The 22,456-nt window shown below is 42.7% G+C and overlaps 2 protein-coding genes across 8 annotated transcripts in view; one reads left to right on the top strand and one right to left on the bottom strand.

The window, feature by feature from the left end:
• LOC115101047 (putative golgin subfamily A member 6-like protein 3) overlaps window positions 1-13,096 on the top strand; it is a 44,521-nt gene extending 31,425 nt beyond the window's left edge. For 5 of the 7 annotated variants that reach the window (XR_010459895.1, XR_010459894.1, XR_010459896.1 and 2 more), the window contains one exon: window positions 9-13,096. Coding sequence is in view for 1 of the 7 variants with exons in the window: in XM_065004722.1 (XP_064860794.1) it covers window positions 5,793-6,275 (483 nt within the window). In the remaining 6 variants the exon portion in view is untranslated. The remainder of the gene's footprint in view (window positions 1-8) is intronic. The other 2 variants (XR_010459898.1, XR_003859247.2) reach the window with 2 other exon arrangements.
• Window positions 13,097-17,144: 4,048 nt separating this feature from the next.
• On the bottom strand, window positions 17,145-21,006 carry LOC115101045 (uncharacterized). Its single transcript, XM_065004720.1, has 4 exons — window positions 20,839-21,006; window positions 20,348-20,546; window positions 19,518-20,277; window positions 17,145-18,090 (listed from the first exon to the last, which is right to left on the bottom strand). The coding sequence occupies exons 1-4, from the start codon at window positions 20,933-20,935 to the stop codon at window positions 17,752-17,754; spliced, it is 1,395 nt and encodes a 464-aa protein (XP_064860792.1). The 5' UTR covers window positions 20,936-21,006; the 3' UTR covers window positions 17,145-17,751.
• Window positions 21,007-22,456: the final 1,450 nt, after the last annotated feature.

Below are 22,456 nucleotides of genomic sequence, written 5' to 3'. Positions count from 1 at the left end.
CATTTTAGATCCATTACTTCCGTTACCTGGGGGGACCTCAACACCATGGTGCACAAGGTCATCTGCAAAATTTCTACCAATGATGTCCTCAAACACTACAGCTTGAGGGAGTAGGGAGAAGTGGTCCTTTCAGGACCTGGTGATTTGCGGGTTAATAACCTCAGAACAGTCTCAATTTGTCAGCTTTCCACAGGGTTGCTGGCACATGTTGACTCAATGCTTCCTTCCCACGGTTGTGTCAAGTCGGCTGGATGTCCTTTGGGTGGTGGACTATTCTTGATACACACGGGGAACTGTTGAGCGTGAGAACCCGAGCAGCGTAGCAGTTCTCGCGACAAACTGGTGCGTCTGGGACCATACCCCGCTCAAAGGCACTTCAATATTTTGTCTTGTCCATTCACCCTCTGAAGGACACACATACAAACTCCATGTCTCAATTGTCTCAAGGCTTAAAATTCCTTCTTTAACTTCTTTAAGTGGATTTAACAAATGACATCAATAAGGGATCGTAGTTTTCATCTGGATTCACCTGGTCAGTCTGTCATGGAAAGAGCAGGTGTTCATAATGTTTTGTGCACTGTGTGTATACGTTGCAAAATTCCAGGAACTTTGAATCATTTCCCTTGTTTTCCTGAAATCCCGGTTGGACGATTCCTGGAATCAGTTGGGGAAAAAGCAGGAAATCCAGAAGCCTCCAACCAGGATTTCTGGGAAACCAGGGAATTTATAGATTATGTTTTTTGCAACCTTATGTCTGTCTGGATCTTTAGTACCCGTGCTAAATTCTTAGTAGCAAAATGTCTTAATACACTACAAGGATATGTTTCAGCTTGCGCCTTCCTCAGTGTGTCTCCAGTTCTTACTCTTGCTTCCTGTGTGTCAACAACACCAGCTGTTTGCTGGTTAGCAAGAGCGTTGCTATTGGTTTGGTTGAGAGGCAGGCAGCAACGATCCTATGAGGAGCCAGAACAGATCCCTCTTCTTGTAGAAAGGTGATGTACTCCTTGAGCGTTTCCTTTCTTTTGTACACTGCTCAGTAAATGAAATTAGGAGGTTGCCGATTTCACAGAACAAAGCAGCAAGGATTGTGCTTTGTGGAGATATGGTTATTCTGTTGTAGTCATGCGCAATGCTCTTGGTTGGTCATCAATCAACAAGTTAATCGAGAGAAAAAACACATTTTATTTCCTAACATACACCATTTAAAACTCTATTCACAACAGTATTCAGTTGGTAAGAGACAGTCATTCAGTCAATACTAGGAATAGATTGTCCACCATCTGTGTTATCCAGACAGAAAAGAGAAATAGGCTAAATAACATTTAGATTTAGAGCAATAAATAAATTGAATAATTGACTGAGCAAACCAGAAACCTTTCAATATATAAATTCAAATAATACTTTGGAAACCATTTAAATATAATACATAGGAAAGTTGTGCTGGACTATGGTAGATGAATCAATCTTTTTAGACTATTTTATTATATTATATATTAAATACTATTAGTATTTATCTGGTCAATATGTGTCACGTTTGCTGGAATAAATGTCAGACCAAGGCGCAGCGGATGTTGAGTTCCACATTATTTATTAGAAAGTGAAACTAAGCAAAGACAAAAAGAAACAAACTAACAACGAACCGTGACAACAGCGATGCTACGTGCACTAACTCAAAAACAATATCCCATAAACACAGGTGGGGGAAAAACAGTTACTTAAATATGATCCCCAATTACAGACAACAGCTGCCTCTAATTGGGAATCATACAAATCACCAACATAGAAAATAAACTTAGAACACCACATAGAAATAAATGAACTAGATCACACCCAGTCACACCCTGACCCACTTCACCATAGAGAAACAATGGCTGTCTATGGTCAGGGCGTGACAATATGTTAGTGTATTATGTCTGTAACAGTGTGTTATATGTGATCGTATTATGAATTGTATTTGAATGTTTAAGGACTCTTGGAAGATCAGTCCAAATGAGGATAAAAAAATATCCTAATAAAATAAAATCCATGTGAGTGACCATCTTCACATATCAAACTAGATACATGGGGGGTATTTTCAGTTAGAGTTAGGAGCGTTTGACTTATGGGGTCTAAGAGGGACCTGAATCTACTGGTATCAAGGGCTCTGACAGATATATGGTTGAGCCTGAACATTTCTTGGGGTCTGATTTTCCTGGCTAAATTCCCAATCTGGCCCTCAAACCATCACAGTCACCTAATAATCCCCAGTTTACAATTGGCTCATTCATCCCCCTCCTCTACCCTGTAACTATTCCCCAGGTCGTTGCTGCAAATGAGAACGTGTTCTCAGTCAACTTACCTGGTAAAATAACGGATAAATAAAATTGAGACATGGGCCAGGGTCTGGATGAGGATTAATATTGTCCTTCGTCCTCCTGTGTGTACTGTGTATCCTATCCTTAGGTTGCACGTTCGGTGTGTACATGGAACGAGAGTTTGGGTTTTGTTTTAGCGTTCAGATTTTTTCGTTGAGTCCATCCTAGTGGGAGCTCTCACGTCACTCCTCTCCTCACTGCTTTTAAACATGGAGGGCACCAGTGTTGGTAGATATTTGATGTCCAGTTCAAGCTGCCTACTTTTCCTTTCTGTTTGTTTTCTCCCTCTTATTCCTTCAACACACGTTTCTCCTCAAGAACAGGCGCACGCCATCCCTGCCTTTATCACCGTGAGTGCAGAGACTTATGATGATGCAGGATGAAGGCTTCCTCCTCCTCCATCTTTTGATTGCAGAATTAGACGCACTGCCATCACAACCAATGTCACTGCTACACCGGAAGTAATCATTCTCGGTGCGCTTTCTGAGCTGCACAGTGTTCTTAAATCCCGACCACATACTGCCAAAATGTCTCTTACAAAGTACTCCAACAGTCAGTGACACTACTTTGGCCCAGGTGGTGACCGTCTTTCCCCATCAGGTTTCTGCTGAGGTTCTGCTCCCAGTCTGCTCTCTGACCAATACAGCATTCTCTCTCTCTCTTCACCTTTGTGTGTATGTGACGTGATTTGTGTTATGTCCCGGTTCTCTACCTCAGGGGTTCAGCTCGGGACCCAAATTAGGAATTCACTGTCCTCCAACAACCCAAACGAATAAGACATATTATTATATTTGATTCTAAATGTATCAACTTGCGACCCACCTCTCACATACCCAGGGCCCACTTTGGGTCCTGACCCATAGTTTGAGAAACCCTGCTTTACCTCCCTAAGTGTGCAACAATGGCAACCTTCATTAAAGCATTGGATTGAGTCATGTTTTGTTTTTCCATTTGGATTTAAAACCTAGCAAATGCATATGATTTCAGGTTTTTCTGGTCAAAGCACAGATATGATTTTTTTTTTAAATAAGTTAAATACCAATGAACTACCAATGCACATTGCTAAACTTTTGGGAAAGACACAATATCCTTAAGAACCCGGATAGTAGTATTTAACTCATTGAGAACTCCTTGTTTTACAGGTTGCAGAGAGGGTTGTGGAGTGAGCCCTTGACTCCCCTGTACCATAGACGGTGTTCAGACAAGACAATTGTGTGTGTGTGTGTGTGTGCCAATCAGAATTCAGATTTTTTGAATTGTTCACTAAAATGATTGCGTTAACTGTTAAAATGTTTTGGTTCTTTTACTGAAGATTCCGAAGCACACTTATAATAAACGGAACAGATTGATTTAATGTTCTCCGTAGCACATTACATTAGACTATTCTCTACAGTGTCTTCAGCCCAACTCTCTAATACATCATTGAACTTTTACCGTCCTTCCATCTCGTAATCAAATCACTTCAATGCAGGAATGGGAACCCCATTGTCATTTGTTAATTCAAATAACTCAACCCAAATACAAGTATGCCCAAATAGAGAAGGAGGCCTTAGGGATCATATTTGGGGTAATGAAATGCCATGACTACCTATATGGTCGTAAGTTTACATTGCTGACAGACCATCAGCGACTTGTGAAAATACTAGGACCAAAAACAAGAGTTCCAGCTCTAGCAGCAGCCAGACTCCAGAGGTGGGTGTTAATACTAGTTGCATATCAGTATTTTATACAATACAAGTCCTCTCAGCGGCATGCTAATGCAGATGGGTTATCTAGGCTTCCCATGAAGAGGGGGCAGAGAGCAATCCAAACTATCGAGTGTCATTTTTAGATGTACTTCCCATTTTAACGAAGGACATAGCCAGGGAAACTACCAAGGACAAGGGTTTGGCTAAGGTGAAGCACTTCACACTTACAGGGTGGCCTAACCATGTTACTGATCCTGAACTAAAGCCTTATTGGGTGAGAATGGGATGAGCTCACTGTAGAAAGTGACTGTGTTATGGGGTGTGAGAGCGGTGGTGCCCTCTACAGAGGGAGCTACATCAAAACCACTGGGGCATGGTCAAAATGAAAGCTCTTGCATATGGAGCCACTTTTGGTGGCCCAGGTTAGACTCAGACAGAAGACATGGTGAAGAGATGCCAGGTGTGTCAGTCTAATAGATATAGGCCGAACCTTGCACCAGTGCATCCTTGGAAATGGCCTGAGAGGCCCTAGCAGCGTATCCATATAGATTTTGCTCTAAAGGGAAAGCACCGGTTGGTAGAGACACTCCGGGGAATGTTCTCAGCCTACGGGTTAGTTGAGGAGTGGGTTTCAGACAATTGGCCGCAGCTGGTGTCAAAAAAGTTGGAGACATCCTTCCAGTTGAATGGGGTGAAACACATCGAGTCGGCTCCGTACGTGCCATGCAGCTTCAAATGGCGCAGCAGAGCGACTTGTACAGAATCTAAAACGGCCACTAGAGAAGGACAAGTGATCAGGATGGTCTGTACAGCATAGTGTGGACAACGTTCTGTTCGCCTACAGGAATACGCCGCATGCCACAACTGGAAAAACTCCAGCAGAGTTGTTCATAAAAAGACAGTTTAGAACAAGGTTATCATTGGTTAAACCCAGGTTTTCAGCCCGGTTTTCAGCAAGCTATTCATTTTTTTCAGTCTGAACAAACAGCGCTTTCCGAGATTACCGGGGAGGAGAGGAAAAATGGCTACCTGGGATTGGAAACTCGGTACTTGCATGTAGTGCAGCCTGAGGGAAAATTGTGTAAGAAGCATGTGGATCAAAGGGCCTTCCGCGTGGCGCAGTGGTTAAGGGCGCTATGCGGCAGCGCCAGCTGTTGGTTGGATGCGCGCTGTGTTAAGAAGCAGTGCGGCTTGGTTGGGTTGTGCATCGGAGGACGCATTACTTTCAACCTTCGTCTCTCCCGAGCCCATACGGGAGTTGTAGCGATGAGACAAGATAGTAGCTACTAACAATTGGATACCACGAAATTGGGGATATAAAAAGGGGGTATAAAATATAATTTAAAAAAAGAAGCATGTGAATCAAATGATGATGCAACACAATCAAAGAGAAGACCTGAATGTGTCAGAGTGGAACATTTCTGATTGGGACTTGGGAACTACGACTGTGACAGTCACGCATACAGAGACACAGATTGTGCGAGGCCGTGAGCCTGAGGGCCCAGAGCGTCATGCGAGGCCAGAGACACAGATTGTGCCAGGCCGTGAGCCTGAGGGCCCAGAGCGTCATGCGAGGCCAGAGACACAGATTGTGCCAGGCCGTGAGCCTGAGGGCCCAGAGCGTCATGCGAGGCCAGAGACACAGATTGTGCCAGGCCGTGAGCCTGAGGGCCCAGAGCGTCATGCGAGGCAGTGAGCCTGAGGGCCCAGAGCGTCATGCGAGGCCCTGAGCCTGAGGGCCCAGAGCGTCATGCGAGGCCAGAGACACAGATTGTGCCAGGCCGTGAGCCTGAGGGCCCAGAGCGTCATGCGAGGCCAGAGACACAGATTGTGCCAGGCCGTGAGCCTGAGGGCCCAGAGCGTCATGCGAGGCCAGAGACACAGATTGTGCCAGGCCGTGAGCCTGAGGGCCCAGAGCGTCATGCGAGGCCAGATACACAGATTGTGCCAGGCCGTGAGCCTGAGGGCCCAGAGCGTCATGCGAGGCCAGAGACACAGATTGTGCCAGGCCGTGAGCCTGAGGGCCCAGAGCGTCATGCGAGGCCAGAGACACAGATTGTGCCAGGCCGTGAGCGTCATGCGAGGCCAGAGACACAGATTGTGCCAGGCCGTGAGCCTGAGGGCCCAGAGCGTCATGCGAGGCCAAAAAGGGTCAGAAGGCCTCCGGACCGATTGGATCTGTAAACAGGTTGTATATGAGTTGATAAGTGAAACTGTTTTGGAAAACCCATGATGTTCATCAAGGATGTTTTCAGAGGAAGTGAGAATTTCCGGGGAGAAGTGTGGTGTGTTGAGAATTGTATTTTGTGTTGATGAGTTTAGATGTAAAAAATGGTTGCAAATAGCCAATGGGATTTGTATGCAGGGTTGAGTTATTTGAATTAACAAATGACAATGGGGTTTCCGGTCTTGCAATGAAGTGATTGGAAAACGATTCACTGTAAGGTCTGTTGTATACGGTACCGGAGCACCAAGTCGAGGTCCAAAAGGCTTCTTAACAGCTTCTACCCCCAAGCTGTAAGACTCCTGAACAGCTCATCAATGGGCTACCCAGACCCCTCTTTTACGTTGCTGCTACTCTGTTTATAATCTATGCATAGTCACTTTAACTCTCCCTACGGTGCCCCCGGTTCGTTTGATTTGATTTGATTTTAAATGTGTCTTGTGTCTTTCCTTACTACCCCACGACTCACGTTAAGAGGCTCAAGGCCAGCTGTGGTGCAATTACAGTGCTATCAGAAACTCACACCCCTTGACTTTTTCCATCATTTGTTGTGTTACAGCTTGAATTTTACATTGATTAAATTAAATGTTTGTGCCACTGATCTACACACACAATACCCCACAATGCCACAATGTCAAAGTGGATTTTTTGTTGTTGACATTTTCACAAATTAATAAAACATTTTAAACTGAAATGTTTTCAAATCAAATTAAATCTAATCTAATTTTATTGTTCACATACACATGGTTAGCAGATGTTAATGCGACTGTCGCGAAATGCGACGGCGCAGTAATATCTAACAAATAATCAAACAATTCCCCAACAACTACCTTATACACACAAGTGTAAAGGGATGAATTAGAATATGTACATATAAATATATGGATGAGCGATGGCCGTGCGACATAGGCAAGATGCAGTAGATGGTATAGAGTACAGTATATACTGTACATATGAGATGAGTAGTGTATGGTATGTAAACATGATATAAAGTGACATTGTTTAAAGTGACTAGTGATACAGTTATTACATCCAATTATTAATTATTAAAGTGGCTAGAGATTTGAGTCAGTATGTTGGCAGCAGCCACTCAATGTTAGTGGTGGCTGTTTAACAGTCTGATGGCCTTGAGATGGAAGCTGTTTTTCAGTCTCTCGGTCTCAGCTTTGATGCACCTGTACTGACCTCGCCTTCTGGATGATAGAGGGGTGAACAGGCAGTGGTGGTTGTTGTCCTTGATGATCTTTTTGGCATCCCTGTGATGTAGGTGTCCTGGGGGGCAGGTAGTTTGCCACCGATGATGCGTTGTGCAGACCGCACTACCCTCTGGAGAGCCTTACGGTTGTAGGTGGAGCAGTTGCCATATCAGGCAGTGATACAGCCCGACAGGATGCTCTCAATTGTTCATCTGTAAAAGTTTGTGAGTGTTTTCGGTGACAAGACAAAATTCTTCAGCTTCCTGAGGTTGAAGAGGCGCTGCTGCGCCTTCTTCACGATGCTGTCTGTGTGGGTGGAACATTTCACTTTGTCCGTGATGTGTACACCGAGGAACTTAAAACTTTCCACCTTCTCCACTACTGTCCCATCGATGTGGATAGGGGGGCGCTCCCTCTGCTGTTTCCTGAAGTCACCCCGCTATCATCCAAGTATTCAACCCCCTTGTTATGGCCTAAATACATTCAGGAGTAAACATTTGCTTAACAAGTCATACAATAAGTTGTATGGACTCTGTGTGCGATGATATTGGTTAACATGACTTTAAAACAGTTTCAGAGTTTAATGCCTGTGATAGGAGAAACTGAGGATGGATTAACATTGTAGTCTGTACAGAATCTGAAGGAAGTCTACAGAAAATAAATTATTCCAAAACATGCATCCTGTTTGCAATGAGGCACTAAAATAATACTGCAAAAAAATGTGGCAAAGAAATATACTATATGTCCTGAATACCAAGCATTATGTTTGGGGAAAATCCATAACAACACATTACATCATATTTTTAAGCTCGGTGGTGGCTGCATGATGTTATGGGTATGCTTGTCATCGGTAAGGACTAGGGAGTTTTTTGTGGGGATACAAATAAATGGAATAGAGCTAAGCACAGGTAAAATCCTAGCAGGAAACCTGGTACAGTCTGCTTTTCAATAGACCCTGAGAGACAAATTAATCTTTTAGCATGATAATAACCTAAAATTCAATGCCAAATATACACTGGAGTTGCTTACCATAACTACATTGAATGTTTCTGAGTGGCATAGTTACAGTTTTGACTTAAATCAGCCTGAAAATCTATGTCAAGACTTGAAAATGGCTGTCTAGCAATGATCAATAACCAACTTGACAGATCTTGAAGATTTAAAAAAAAAAGCAAATATTGTACAATTCAGGTGTGCAAAACTCTTAGAGATTTATCCAAAAAGACTGTAATCGCTGCCAAAGGTCATTCTAACATGTATTGACTCAGGGGGTTGAATACTTATCTAATTAAGATATATTAGTGTTTTATTTTTCATTAATCTTCAAAAAATATAATAATTTTTCTTCCACTTTGACATATTTTGTTTACATCATTGAAAAAAAAGACAATTACATCCATTTGAATCCCAATTTGTAACTCAACAAAATGTGGAAAAAGTCAAGGGTGTGAATACCTTTTGAAGGCAGTGTATATCACCCTCTCTCTCCCCTATCCTCCCCCACTCTCCTTTCCCAGTCTCCCCCTCTATGTTGTCTCCCCACTCTCCCCTCTTACCTGTCCAAGCACTCTCTTCCTAACGCTGACAGTCCCGCCCCTCCACACCTGGGCCACACCCGTCTCTGCTTCCCAAGTAACACACAGATTGGTCCAAGGGCGGTGGTCTATGTCTGTGATGTACTTTGATAACAGCCTATAGGAGCGGAAGGACTGAGAGGAGGAATGGGTGGAGAGGTAGTCCATCCCACTGTTCCTTTCCAGTAACAGGTTCCAGTAGTTCCCCTGAGTGAGGCTGAAGAGAGTCAAGTCTTTTCCCTCCTCAGCCATGTAACGCAGACACACAGTCAGAGCAGAGAGAGAGGGAGAGGGGGTGGTGTAGGGATATGAGGTGTATGGAGAGGAGGGAGAAGAAGTGGGAGAGACCGCGTCTGTGTACATGATAAATCCCCCGTCGTTCGACACTGTAAACATTCGACCACGCAGGTCTGTGGTGGGAACTGGGGGCAGAGAATCAATCAATCAACAATCTGTCAGACAATCCATCAATCAATCCAATATTATGTATAGCACTACTATATAAGTAATTTGTCACGGAACACTTCAAAGAACCCAGACCTAACGTCTTGTGTGTGTGGGTGTGTGCGTTCAGGTGCCCAGATAACAGCAAACGTTCCCACAACATTAGAGAACGTTCCCTTAAGAGTCGCATTAGGTCATTTACTAATGTTTTCATGTTATGTTTCTAAGATATTGTTCCCGTAATGTCAAATATAACCTACCCAGAACGTGGTTACCATGTTCTCAGAACATAAGGTACTAATGTTCTAGACACGTTTCATGGGAACATTGCAAGAACATTGAAATGTCTAGTTTTCTGTGGGTTAGGAGAATATTCCATCAACGTCCCACCAAGCATACACAGAACATGGCAACCATGTTCTCAAAACATTAGATATTAATGTTCTAGACATGTTTCATGGGAATGTGGCAAAAACATTCATGTGTAGGGTTAGGAGAATATTCCATCAACTTACATACAAAGAACATGGTCTTAGAATATAATATATTTTTGGTTCTAGACTAGTTTCCTGAGAATGTCGCAAGTGTATTCAGGTGTGTTTGCCGCGTCCACTAATTGGCCACACCTGATCTTAATGAGTCCTTTGAAATACGGTATGATTGAATAGACTAAACATGGTTTGCATCTCACTGACGCCATGCAACAATATAAAAGAAATGTGTTTGCATGATTAATGTCCAATCAAATACATTTCCATGTGTCCTATCTGTGCTTGGAGTTCGAAACGAGTAAACTAAGCTAACAGAGTTATTGAGTCTTATTGGAACGTGTTCTCAGAACGTTATTTAATTACCTTCAAATAACCAATCATTTTCATTATCAGAATGTCAATAAAACCTCAGAGGAAAACTTTCAGGGAAACATAGAAAAACATTCTCTGAACCTCCCTGCAACCTAAAAATGTAAGTTCCCTAATGTTCTCAGAATGTTAATTTTACGGTAACGGTCTGGAAACTTATGGCTTCGTTCTCAGAACCAATGGGAAACCAAAAACCTATGTTCCCACAACTTCCAAGGAATCACATGTGCTACCTGGAGTGTGTGGGCATATTTGAAGATGATGTTGTTTGGTATCTTGCCCCAGTTCGGCCCAATGCCAACAGCAGCACGAGAGCATTAACCTCTTGCCTCTTCTTGGGACGCTTGTGTCCCAACTAGAGCCCTGGAAATGCAAATGCGCTACGCTAAATGCTAATAGTATTAGTTAAAACTCAAAAGTTCATTAAAATACACATGCAGGGTATCAAATTAAAGCTACACTCGTTGTGAATCCAGGCAACAAGTCAGATTTTTAAAATGCTTTTCGGCGACAGCATGAGAAGCTATTATCTGATAGCATGCACCAATACACTACAACAGAAAAGCACAGCAGGGGACGTAAACAAAATAATTAGCATTTCGGCGTTACACAAACCGCACAATAAAATAGAAAACAGTCATTACCTTTCACCATCTTCTTTGTTGGCACTCCTAGATGTCCCATAAACACTATTGGGTCTTTATTTCGATTAAATCGGGCCATATAAAGCCAAGATATCGTTATATGTAGACTGTGTGATAAACGAAAAAAACAGCGATTTCACAACGTAACGTCATTTTTTAAAATGCAAAAAGTAGACGATAAACTTTCACAAAACACTTCGAAATACGTTTGTAATGCTACTTTAGGTATTAGTAAACGTTAATAAGCGATAAAAATCATCCATAGGCGATGTAGAAATCATTAGCTGTCGTCTTGGAAAAAATTTCAGGAGAGAGCTCTTCCGGAATGATCTGGGCGGAGACCGGAGGTAAGTCGTGCCCCTCTTTCGGTTCAACCAAGAATCAAAGATGATTCAATTCACAAGACTCTAGACAACATGGGGATGCTGTGGGAGTTGAATGCTCGGTCTTATCTAATTCGGCTCACTGTTAACAATTGCTGGAAGTGGCGCAAGGATATTTATTTCCATTTTCTGTGATCAGGTTTTCCTGCGCTTTCCGATGTAACGCACGTTATGTAATAGCCACAGTCGTGATTTAACCCGTTTTAAAAACGTCCGAGGGTTTCCTATCCACACATTCTAACCATATGAACGTACTATATTCCTGGCATGAGTAGCAGGGCGCTGAAATGTTGCGCGATTTTTAACAAAATGTTCAAAAAAGTAGTGGGTCGACTGAAGAGGTTAAGAAGATTGGAAATCATCTTCTCGAGCCAGACACAGTGTGAGGAGTATTAGAGAAGTAAAATCATAAGAGTGAGAATGGTGTGGTGTCATTTTTCTGCTTTACCAAATGAGGAGAGTTACAAACTACACACCAGTCAGAGTTATACTTAAACTACATCTTTAATCATAATTAAGCTTTGCAATAGCCTTTGACTTTCAATGATGCGCTATCTCTAATGAACCATTGAAAAGTGCCACCAGAAAAGTATAAAGATCTTTTATAGCCAAGATACACCCCTCTCAACCTACATGACGAACCACAGATCTTAGGAACTCTTCACAAAGGGACTTTTACTTGAGAAAGGAGTAACCCTTAGCCAGATAGCATTCGCTATAAATTATCGCTCAGTTTGGTCTCTAAAACGAGGTTCTAATCTCGTTCCTGGTACTTCATAGTACAAAAACATTACCTCATCCAAGGCATAACTCAATTGTCAACTCTAGATACTCCCATTCTCAAGTAAACTCCCTCTCGACCCCACTCCTGGACAAGCTAACTGAGGGGAGTGAGCCTCTAGGACATATACTATCCCAGGATAAGTGCACAGACATTGTGGAGACAAGTAATTGGTTCCCCATTAATCACACCATTCCTTCACATGGTTTAGAATAGGTAAAGACACATTCACATATGAAGACAATGTTTCCTCCTGTCCTCTTCCCTTTCTGATATTCTGCATAGCACCAGGGACATGTGAAAGGCAAACCTGACCTCTCCCCTCTCTGGGCCCCAAGTGACTGAGCCCTAGCTGAGGGAGAAGTGCAACTGCCAACACTATAGTCGAAAATGATACATTCTAATGACAAGTATCTCACATAAGCATATTATGCAAATAAAACATCGTAATTATCTATGTTACCTAACTAATTCTGATTCATCCGCCACAACGGCCCCAATAGCAAATATGTAGGCCTATGGGTTTAATTTCCCATTTACTGAAGAGTTTCAGTTCTGCAGAAATGTCACTCTTACAGTATGTTTTAGGCCGGCTGAATTAGCCCCGTAGTCATACAGCAACAATACAGTAGGCTAATAGGGCTAACTGTCACACTCTGATCTGTTTCACCTGTCCTTGTGATTGTCTCCTCTCCCCCCAGGTGTCACTTGTTTTCCCCAGTGTATTTATCCCTGTGTTTCCTGTCTCTTTGTGCCAGTTCGTCTTTTATGTCCAAGTCAACCAGTGTGTTTTTCCTGTGCGCCTGCCTTCTCTATTCTCTTTTTGCTAGTCCTCCTGGTTTTGACCCTTGCCTGTTTTTGGACTCTGAACTGGTTTTGACCTTTTGCCTGTCCACGACCATTCTCTTCCCTACCCCCTTTTATTTCAATAAACATCTCAGACTCCAACCATCTGCCTCCTGTGTCTGCATCTGAAGTCTCGCCTTGTGCCCTGATACTAACAACATACAAACCACCAAGATTACATTTATATCATATTATGAAAACAAAAAATGCACACACTGTAGACCTACACAATGTTATTGACCAGCTGTTTTGAAAGGTCTACTTTCACCTACCTTACTTTATTTTACAACACACACACACACACAACATAATTCCCTCCCATTCCTGTGACCGAGTCACTGAAGCACACAGATAGAAATATATTGTGTAGAACTGACATACCTCTTTGACATGTGTAGTAAGGCATCATTTCAACTCTATTCATCGCACTTATATCTGCAATATCCAGTATGCGGCTGAACTCTCCTGAACACGACCCTGTTGTCTGTGTGAGGTGCAGTGCCTATTCAAGACACTCGAGGGCAGTGTAGTGTCTTGACTATTCACCTGCGTACTGTAGTGGGCTAACTTCGTATCCAGGCTGGTGGATGAGACTTGTAGCTATTATCCCATTGGAATGATTATGTCAAGCAGGAGGGAGAGATGCATTTTCAAGTCACACACACCTCAAAACCTTCCTGCCTGCCTGGGCTGTTGCTGTTCTCCAGGGTATACATAGAAACAATACATAATGTGTTATTATGGGACTGTCATGGAAATTAAACAACTGGGAAGTTGTGTTAATGGTTTAACATGTTTTTGTCTCTATGGCCGTGTAACGGCTGTCCTCTTCGTCTGATGATGAGGAATAGGAATCATCGGACCAACACGCAGCGTGGTAAGTGTTCATTGTCAATTTTATTAAATAAACTGAACACTGAATGACAAAAAAAACAACAAAGCGAGTGAACGACATGAAACAGTCTCTGTAAGGTGAAAAAACACAAAACAGGAAACAACGACCCATAAACACAGGTGGGAACACACAAACACTCACCCACGTACACACATGCACACAGACACACACATATTAGTGTGCCCTGCTCACGCAACCCATGTGGAATTCCTAGTCTCCGGCAGCGTTTGGACCTTCTGCTCTGCGGTCGTTAGGTTCTGAGTTCCTCTCATCATGCAGTGCATACGGAAAGTATTCAGACCTCACAGCCTTATTCTAAATTGGATTAAATCGTTTTTTTCCCGCTCATCAATCTACACACAATACCCCATAATGACAAAGGAAAAACAGGGTTTTTGATTTTTTTTTCTTCTGCAAATGTATTAAAATTAGAAACTGAAATATCACATTTACATAAGTATTCAGACCCTTTACTCAGTACTTTGTTGAAGCAACTTTGGCAGCGATTACATCAAGTTTTCTTGGGTATGATGCTACAAGCTTGGCACACCTGTATTTGGGGAGTTTCTCCCATTCTTCTCTGCAGATCCTCTCAAGCTCTGTCAGGTTGGATGGGGAGTGTCGGTGCACAGCTATTTTCAGGTCTCTCCAGAGATGTTAGAACGGGTTCAAGTCCGGGCTCTGGCTGGGCCACGCAAGGACATTCAAAGACTTGTCCCAAAGCCACTGCTGCATTGTCTTGGCTGTGTGCTTAGGGTCGTTGTTCTGTAGGAAGGTGACCCTTTGCCCCCACTCAGGTCCTGAGCCCTCTGGAGCAGGTTTTCATCAAGGATCTCTCTGTACTTTGCTCCGTTCATCTTTCCCTCGATCCTGACTAGTCTCCCAGTCCTTGCCGCTTAAAAACATTCCCACAGCATGATGCTGCCACCCCCATGCTTCACCGTAGAGATGGTGCCAGATTTTCTCCACACGTGATTCAGGCCAAAGAGTTCAATCTTGGTGTCATCAGACCAGAAAATCTTGTTTCTCATGGTCAGAATCCTTTAGGAAAGGCACTTTGGCAAACTCCAAGTGGGCTGTCATGTGCCTTTTTTATTGAGGAGTGGCTTCCGGCTGGCCACTCTACCATAAAAGCCTGATTGGTGGAGTGCTGCAGAGATGGTTGTTCTTCTGGATGGTTCTTCCATCTCGCCATAGGAACTCTGGAGCTGTGTCAGAGTGACCACCGTGTTCTTGGTCACCTCCCTGACCATGGCCCTTCTCCCCCGATTGTGCTTCCGAAATTCTTCCATTTAAGAACGATGGAGGACATTGTGTTCTTGGGGACCTTCAATGCTGAAGAAATGTTTTGGTACCCTTCCCCAGACCTGTGCCTCAACACAATCCTGTCTCAGAGCTCTATGGACAATTCCTTCAACCTCATGGCTTGACACCTCGATAAGCTAATTTCCCAATGATGGATCACCACTCATCGTACTGGGCAACTTTAACTTCTTAAGGTATAGGGGGAAGCATTTTCACTTTTGGATAAATACCGTGCCCAATTTCAACTTCCTGCTACTCTTGCCAAGAATATAAGATATGCATATTATTAGTAGATGTGGATAGAAAACACTCTGAAGTTTCTAAAACTGTTTGAATCATGTCTGTCAGTATAACAGAACTTATGTAGCAGGCAAAACCCCCAAGGACTAACAGTTCAGAATTTTTTTTCTATCTGTTCAGTGAGATCTCATTGGGAAACAATATCACTTGTTTTCAGTTCCACCCCTTCCACTGGATGTCACCAGTCTTTGGAATTTGGTTGAGGTTATTCCTTTGTGCAATGAAGAAGTACGGCCATCTTGGAAAAAGGTAACGCTGTTGAGAGTGCGCAAGACTTGAAAAGTAGCGTTAGTTTCCTCTCGTCCTCTATTGAAAACAGATAGACCCGTCTTCAATTTGATTGATTATTAACGTTTAAAAATACCTAAAGTTGTATTACAAAAGTAGTTTGAAATGTTTTGCCAAAGTTTACAGGCAACTTTTGAGATATTTTGTTGCGCAATTTGGAAGCTGTTTTTTTCTGGATCAAACGCGCCAAATAAATTGACATTTTGGATATATATGGACGGAATTAATCGAACAAAAGGACCAATTGTGATGCTTATGGGACATATTGGAGTGCCAACAAAAGAAGCTTGTCAAAGGTAAGGCATGTTTTATATTTTATTTCTACGTTTTGTGTAGCGCCTGCAGGGTATATACACAAGTTCAAATCTTAAGCTACGCCTTGCTCAGACAGTCTGTGTTTTTCCACTACACAGACACATTGTTTCTTTATTCTGTAACATGTTTCATAATGGTTCTGCAAGCCTAACAGTTTCTCCCCTCCACGGGTGGAGACAGAATGTCCTGTAAGGAACACAGTAGTACAACTTGTCTGTCGATAGCTCCTCTTATCATTTGTTTCACACTTTCACCCTGCTTTCATACTAAAAAGGAACAAACGGTCATTGTTCTAATTCTGACTAAAGCTACACACATCATCAGATTATAGTTTTATGATTCTAATAAATGTCATACATTATACAGTGACAGGGTGGAATACTTTTAGTCATGATCTTACCATTACCTTAAACATATGAATCATTTAGTCATGATCTTACCATTACCTTAAACATATGAATCATGTAGTCATGATCTTACCATTACCTTAAACATATGAATCATGTAGTCATGATCTTACCATTACCTTAAACATATGAATCATTTAGTCATGATCTTACCATTACCATAAACATATGAATCATTTAGTCATGATCTTACCATTACCTTACATATGAATCATTTAGTCATGATCTTACCATTACCTTAAACATATGAATCATGTAGTCATGATCTTACCATTACCTTAAACATATGAATCATGTAGTCATGATCTTACCATTACCTTAAACATATGAATCATGTAGTCATGATCTTACCATTACCTTAAACATATAAATCATTTAGTCATGATCTTACCATTACCTTAAACATATAAATAATTTAGTCATGATCTTACCATTACCATAAACATATGAATAATTTAGTCATGATCTTACCATTACCTTAAACATATGAATCATTTAGTCATGATCTTACCATTACCTTACATATGAATCATTTAGTCATGATCTTACCATTACCTTAAACATATGAATCATGTGAATTTCTATTATATCAGTTTCACAGACCGAGGTTAAGCCTATTGCAATAAATATAACACACACGTTTCTCACCAATGACTTTTAATTTGCCACGTGCTTCATTTTAACAATCTTTTAAATCATCTAGCAATCATTAAAATGATTTAACAATACACAAAATCCTATAACAATCATTTAAAGCTGCAGTATGTAACTTAAGTTACTTGTGGTCATCCAATGTGATGCAACAGTAACAATATTGTGCTTCTAGCCTGCCTGAGAACTGCTGATTTCATTGGTTTTCATTTTGCCTGCTGGGTCAGATTTCCCCGGCAGGTTATGTGCTGAGCATAAAGTGTGATGTGTTTTCCGTCAGGGAGGAGGTGGTGCCACAGCTCTAACGGTTAGCAGTATCATAGCTAGCGAGGTGAGCTCACGTCCACACTTGGCTAGCGGAGATACTTAGCTGACAGACATGGAAGACGCAAGGGGCAAACGACCTGAACATCAGCCAGAGTAGCACTTAATTTGACCCTGGGGACCATCAGGGCAAACATGGGAAATCACAGAATCATAATTTGAGCAGACATTCATCCAGAGTGATTCACAAGTAAGGAGCATTGCTGGGTCATACATGAAGATGGAACATACTGTACATCTTAGTAAGGGTTAATGGCAATCACTACTCTCCCCTACGGCCGTGTTCTCGCTATCTGCTCTGCCCTCGCTCTCTTCTTCCATTCACATTTCCTCATTTTCTTCCTTCTCATTGGTCTTGGGTGCTGGCGCTGGCCTCTGATAGGCTGATGGTCAGAGTTGTAGGTGTTTCTCTCCAGGAGAACCTCACCATTGGTGGAGTAGATGGCCTTGGACCAGGTCAGCACATTACCAGGGGTGTAGGACCAGTAGGACTGCCACCCAGACATGTAGGACATTATCCAGCTTGGGGAGAGGACGCTGTCCCACACTTCCACGTCAGTTACCTGCCCCTCAAACTTATACACTTTCAAGACAGGAGGCCCATTAGTCACCTACACACACACACACACACACACACACACACACACACCATTTAATTAGAAAACATGATAATACAGTGCCTTTATACCCCTTGACTTATTCCACATTTTGTTGTGTTACAGCCTGAATAAAACATGTATTAAATATATATTTGTCTCACCCACCTACACACAATACCCCATAATGACAAAGTGAAAAGAAAACAAGTTATTACAAATGTTTCCAAATTTATAGAAAAATAATTACATAAATATCTAATTTGCATAAGTATTCATACCCCTGAATTAATACTTTGTAGAAGCACCTTTGGCAGTGATTACAGCCGCAAGTCTCTTTGGTAAGTCTATAAGAGCTTTCCACACCTGGATTGTGCAACATTTGCCCATTATACTTTTCAAAATGCTTCAATCTCTGTCAAATTGGTTGATCATTGCTCGACAACCATTTTCAGGTCTTGCCATAGATTTGGAAGTAGATTTAAATCAGAACTGTAATTCGGCCACTCAGGAAAATACACTGTCTTCTTGGTAAGTAACTCCAGGGTAGATGTTTTAGGTTATTGTGCTGCTGAAAGGTGAATTAATCTCCCATTGTCTGATGGAAAGCAGACTGAACCAAGTTTTCCTCTAGGATTTTGCCTGCGCTTAGCTCCATTCCCTTTCCAACACTATTATTACACACAGAGTGAGTCCATGATACATATTATGTGACTTGTTAAGCACATCTTTACTCCTGAACTTGGCTTGCCTTAACTAAGCGGTTGAATACGTATTGACCCCAAATCATTTCAGCTTTTCATTTTTAATAATTTGCAAATATTTTTTTTTACATCACACAATACCCCATAATGTCAAAGTTGAGTTTAGGCCAGTCACCAAACAAATCTCAATTTAATAAATGTTAAGTTCAGGCTGTAACACAACAAAATGTGGAAAAGGAAATGTGTTTGAATACTTTCTGAAGGCACGCTATATAATAAACCATTTTTTGTTTGTTTTGGCTCTGTACTCCAGCACTTTGGATTTGAAATGATACATGACTATGAGAGTGTAGGCTGTTAGCATTAAGTTGAGAGTATTTTTATCCATATCGGGTGAAATGTTTAGAAATTACAGAACTTTTTATACATAGTTCCCCCATTTTAGGGGACCAAAAGTATTGGGACAAATTTACTTAAGTGTATGTGTAATAAAGTACTAAAAATGTCAGTATTTGGTCCCATATTCATAGTACCCAATGACTACATCAAGCTTGAAATGCATTTGCCATTTTGTATCGTATCAAAACCCAAGTGCTGGAGTACAGAGCCAAAACAACAACAACATGTGTCACTGTCCCAATGCTTTTGGAGCTCACCCTCTCTCTCACCTATTCCCCCACCCCCTCAACCTGTCTCTTCCTCCCTCTCCCTCATCTTCACCACTTTATTTCCTCTTACCTGGCCAAACACCCTCTTCCTGATACTGACAGTCCTGCCCCTCCACACCTGGGCTACACCCGTGTTTTTCTCCCAGGTAACGCACAGGCTGGTCCATGGGCGTGGCTCAGTGATGGACCACAGCAGCCTATAGGAGCGGAAGGACTGAGAGGAGGAATGGGTGGAGAGGTAGTCCATCCCACTGTTCCTTTCCAGTAACAGGTTCCAGTAGTTCCCCTGAGTGAGGCTGAAGAGAGTCAAGTCTTTTCCCTCCTCAGCCATGTAACGCAGACACACAGTCAGAGCAGAGAGAGAGGGAGAGGGGGTGGTGTAGGGATATGAGGTATATGGAGAGGAGGGAGAAGAAGAGGTGGAAGGAGAAGGAGAAGAGTAGGGAGAGGAGGGAGAAGGAGAGGTGGAAGGAGAAGGAGAGTTGGAAGGAGAAGAGTAGGGAGAGGAGGGAGAAGGAGAACGAGAGGGGTAGGTGGTGGTGGAGGGCGAGGGAGAGGGAGAGGAGGAGGGAGAAGGAGAGGGGTAGGTGGTGGGAGAGGGGGAGGTGCTTGGGAAGGGAGAGGAGGAGGAAGGAGAGGGGTAGGGAGACGGATAGGCAGAGGAGGAGGAAAGAGAAGTGGAAGGAGAAGGGTAGGGAGAGGAGTAGGCAGAGGAGGAGGAAGGGGAGGTGGTGGGGGAGGGAGAGGAGTAGGCAGAGGAGGAGGAAGGGGAGGTGGTGGGGTAGGGAGAGGAGTAGGCAGAGGAGGATGAAGGGGAGGAGGAAGTAGAGGTGGAAGGAGAAGGGTAGGGAGGAGAGGAGGGGAGGAAGGGAGGTGGGAGAGGGGGGAGGGGGAGAGGAGGAGGAAGGAGAAGGGTAGGGAGAGGAGGAGGAAGGAGAGGGGTAGGGAGAGGAGTAGGCAGAGGAAGAGGAAGGAGAAGGGTAGACGGTGGGGGAAGGAGAGGGAAAGATTGCGTCTGTGTACATGGTGAAACCTATACTATACGAATATGACACTGTAAACATCTGACCACGCAGGTCTGAGGTGAAGGGGCCTGTGCCTGGGGGCAGAGAATCAATCACTAATGAATCCCTCCATCAGCAATCAATCAATCAATCAAATATTATCTGTAAAAAGTGATTTGTTGCTGTACACTTCAAAGAACCCAGACCAAATGCAGTGTAACGAACGGTGGGGCAACGAAGCGAACCCCGGTCACTGACATGAAAGAAAAACACCCTACACATCGTGCCAATAGCATTGACGCACTTGGTGGGAATTGTAACGTGCCTCATATAGAGGATCGCTACAATACAACCTGTGTCTGTATGTGTGTATGTGAAAAACGGTACCTGAAGGGGTTGTATTGGGCGATGATGTTCTTGCCCCAGTTCGTCCCAACACCGACAGCAGTGCGAGAGCGTTGAACAGCACGGAAATCATATCCATCTTCTCGCGTCAGACGCTTTGGCAGTGTGGGGCGTTTAAGAGAGATCCTGAGTGAGAGCGGCCCGATCAACATGTGGCTTTATGGGTTTCGTTTCCCACTTACTAAAGAGTTTCGTTTCTGCAAAAATGTCACATGTTTGTAAAGGAACTTGGCTATAGTTTATTTTAGACTGGTTGCAGTAGCCCTACAATCATACAGCAATGAAGACAATAGCCTAATAGGTCTTACAAACAAATCACCAAGATTCTGAAAAGAAATTAACAGGTATAAGGCCAGCCAGGTCAGCTATTTTTGAAGGGTTTACTTGCAATGATCTTAATATGTTATTGTTTCACTTACCTCACCTTAATTTGTTGTATAGCCCAGTAACTGTCTGCTTCTCCAAGGCCTGATAAGCCTGTTGGCTCTGACAGACTGTATCAGGGCTCATTCAGGAGACCAGGCACAATAATGTCTTCCTCGTCCCTGTGACTGGGTCACTGGAGCAGACGTCGATCTTGTGTGTGTTCTTTTCTGTATATTCCGGTTTGGGAGTGTGTGTTCAATGGCTATGTGTGTGTTCAATGGCTATGTGTGTGTACAATGGCTATGTGTGTGTTCAATGGCTATGTGTGTGTTCAATGGCTATGTGTGTGTACAATGGCTATGTGTGTGTTCAATGGCTATGTGTGTGTTCAATGGCTATGTGTGTGTTCAATGGCTATGTGTGTGTTCAATGGCTATGTGTGTGTTCAATGGCTATGTGTGTGTTCAATGGCTATGTGTGTGTACAATGGCTATGTGTGTGTACAATGGCTATGTGTGTGTACAATGGCTATGTGTGTGTTCAATGGCTATGTGTGTGTACAATGGCTATGTGTGTGTTCAATGGCTATGTGTGTGTTCAATGGCTATGTGTGTGTTCAATGGCTATGTGTGTGTACAATGGCTATGTGTGTGTTCAATGGCTATGTGTGTGTTCAATGGCTATGTGTGTGTTCAATGGCTATGTGTGTGTACAATGGCTATGTGTGTGTGCTCCATTGACTCTGTGACTGGCCCATGTCCAAATTAGGCCATGGCCAGTCTGCCTGACCCTGGTGGCCTAATGATGCTGCTGATCCTGATGATGATAACAGATATTGTGGATTACAGTGTGTATGGTATGTGTCTCAGTATGTGTGTTTAATGCGTATTGTTTGTTCAGTCAGCTCCAGTCTCCCAGCAGAGACAACCAACAGACATTTCCCTCTGAAGCCCTGATTCCATTTCTGTGTATGTGTGTGTGTGTTTTTTTTTCTTTTGGATCTGAAAGTGCATCATTTTCATTCCATATTTCCCCTGAAATCTACTTAATAATGGGTATTATTTCAGTTCTCACAATCCTCTGAATCCAAATATAGCACCATTTGTCCAACAAATGTAAAAGAAATGGTTCAGATAAATACAGTCAAATGTAATCTGCATACAACAATATCACGTTGTTCTCCATCAAGCTCTATTCCCTGGATTGAGCGACGAGTTCTAATTTATGATGCTAG

The sequence above is a fragment of the Oncorhynchus nerka genome, linkage group LG19, assembly GCF_034236695.1.
Source record: "Oncorhynchus nerka isolate Pitt River linkage group LG19, Oner_Uvic_2.0, whole genome shotgun sequence".
In the NCBI taxonomy this organism is placed as follows: Eukaryota; Metazoa; Chordata; class Actinopteri; order Salmoniformes; family Salmonidae; genus Oncorhynchus; species Oncorhynchus nerka.
The sequence above is the reverse complement of the archived record's forward strand: the minus strand, read 5'-3'. Positions and strand labels throughout refer to the sequence as shown.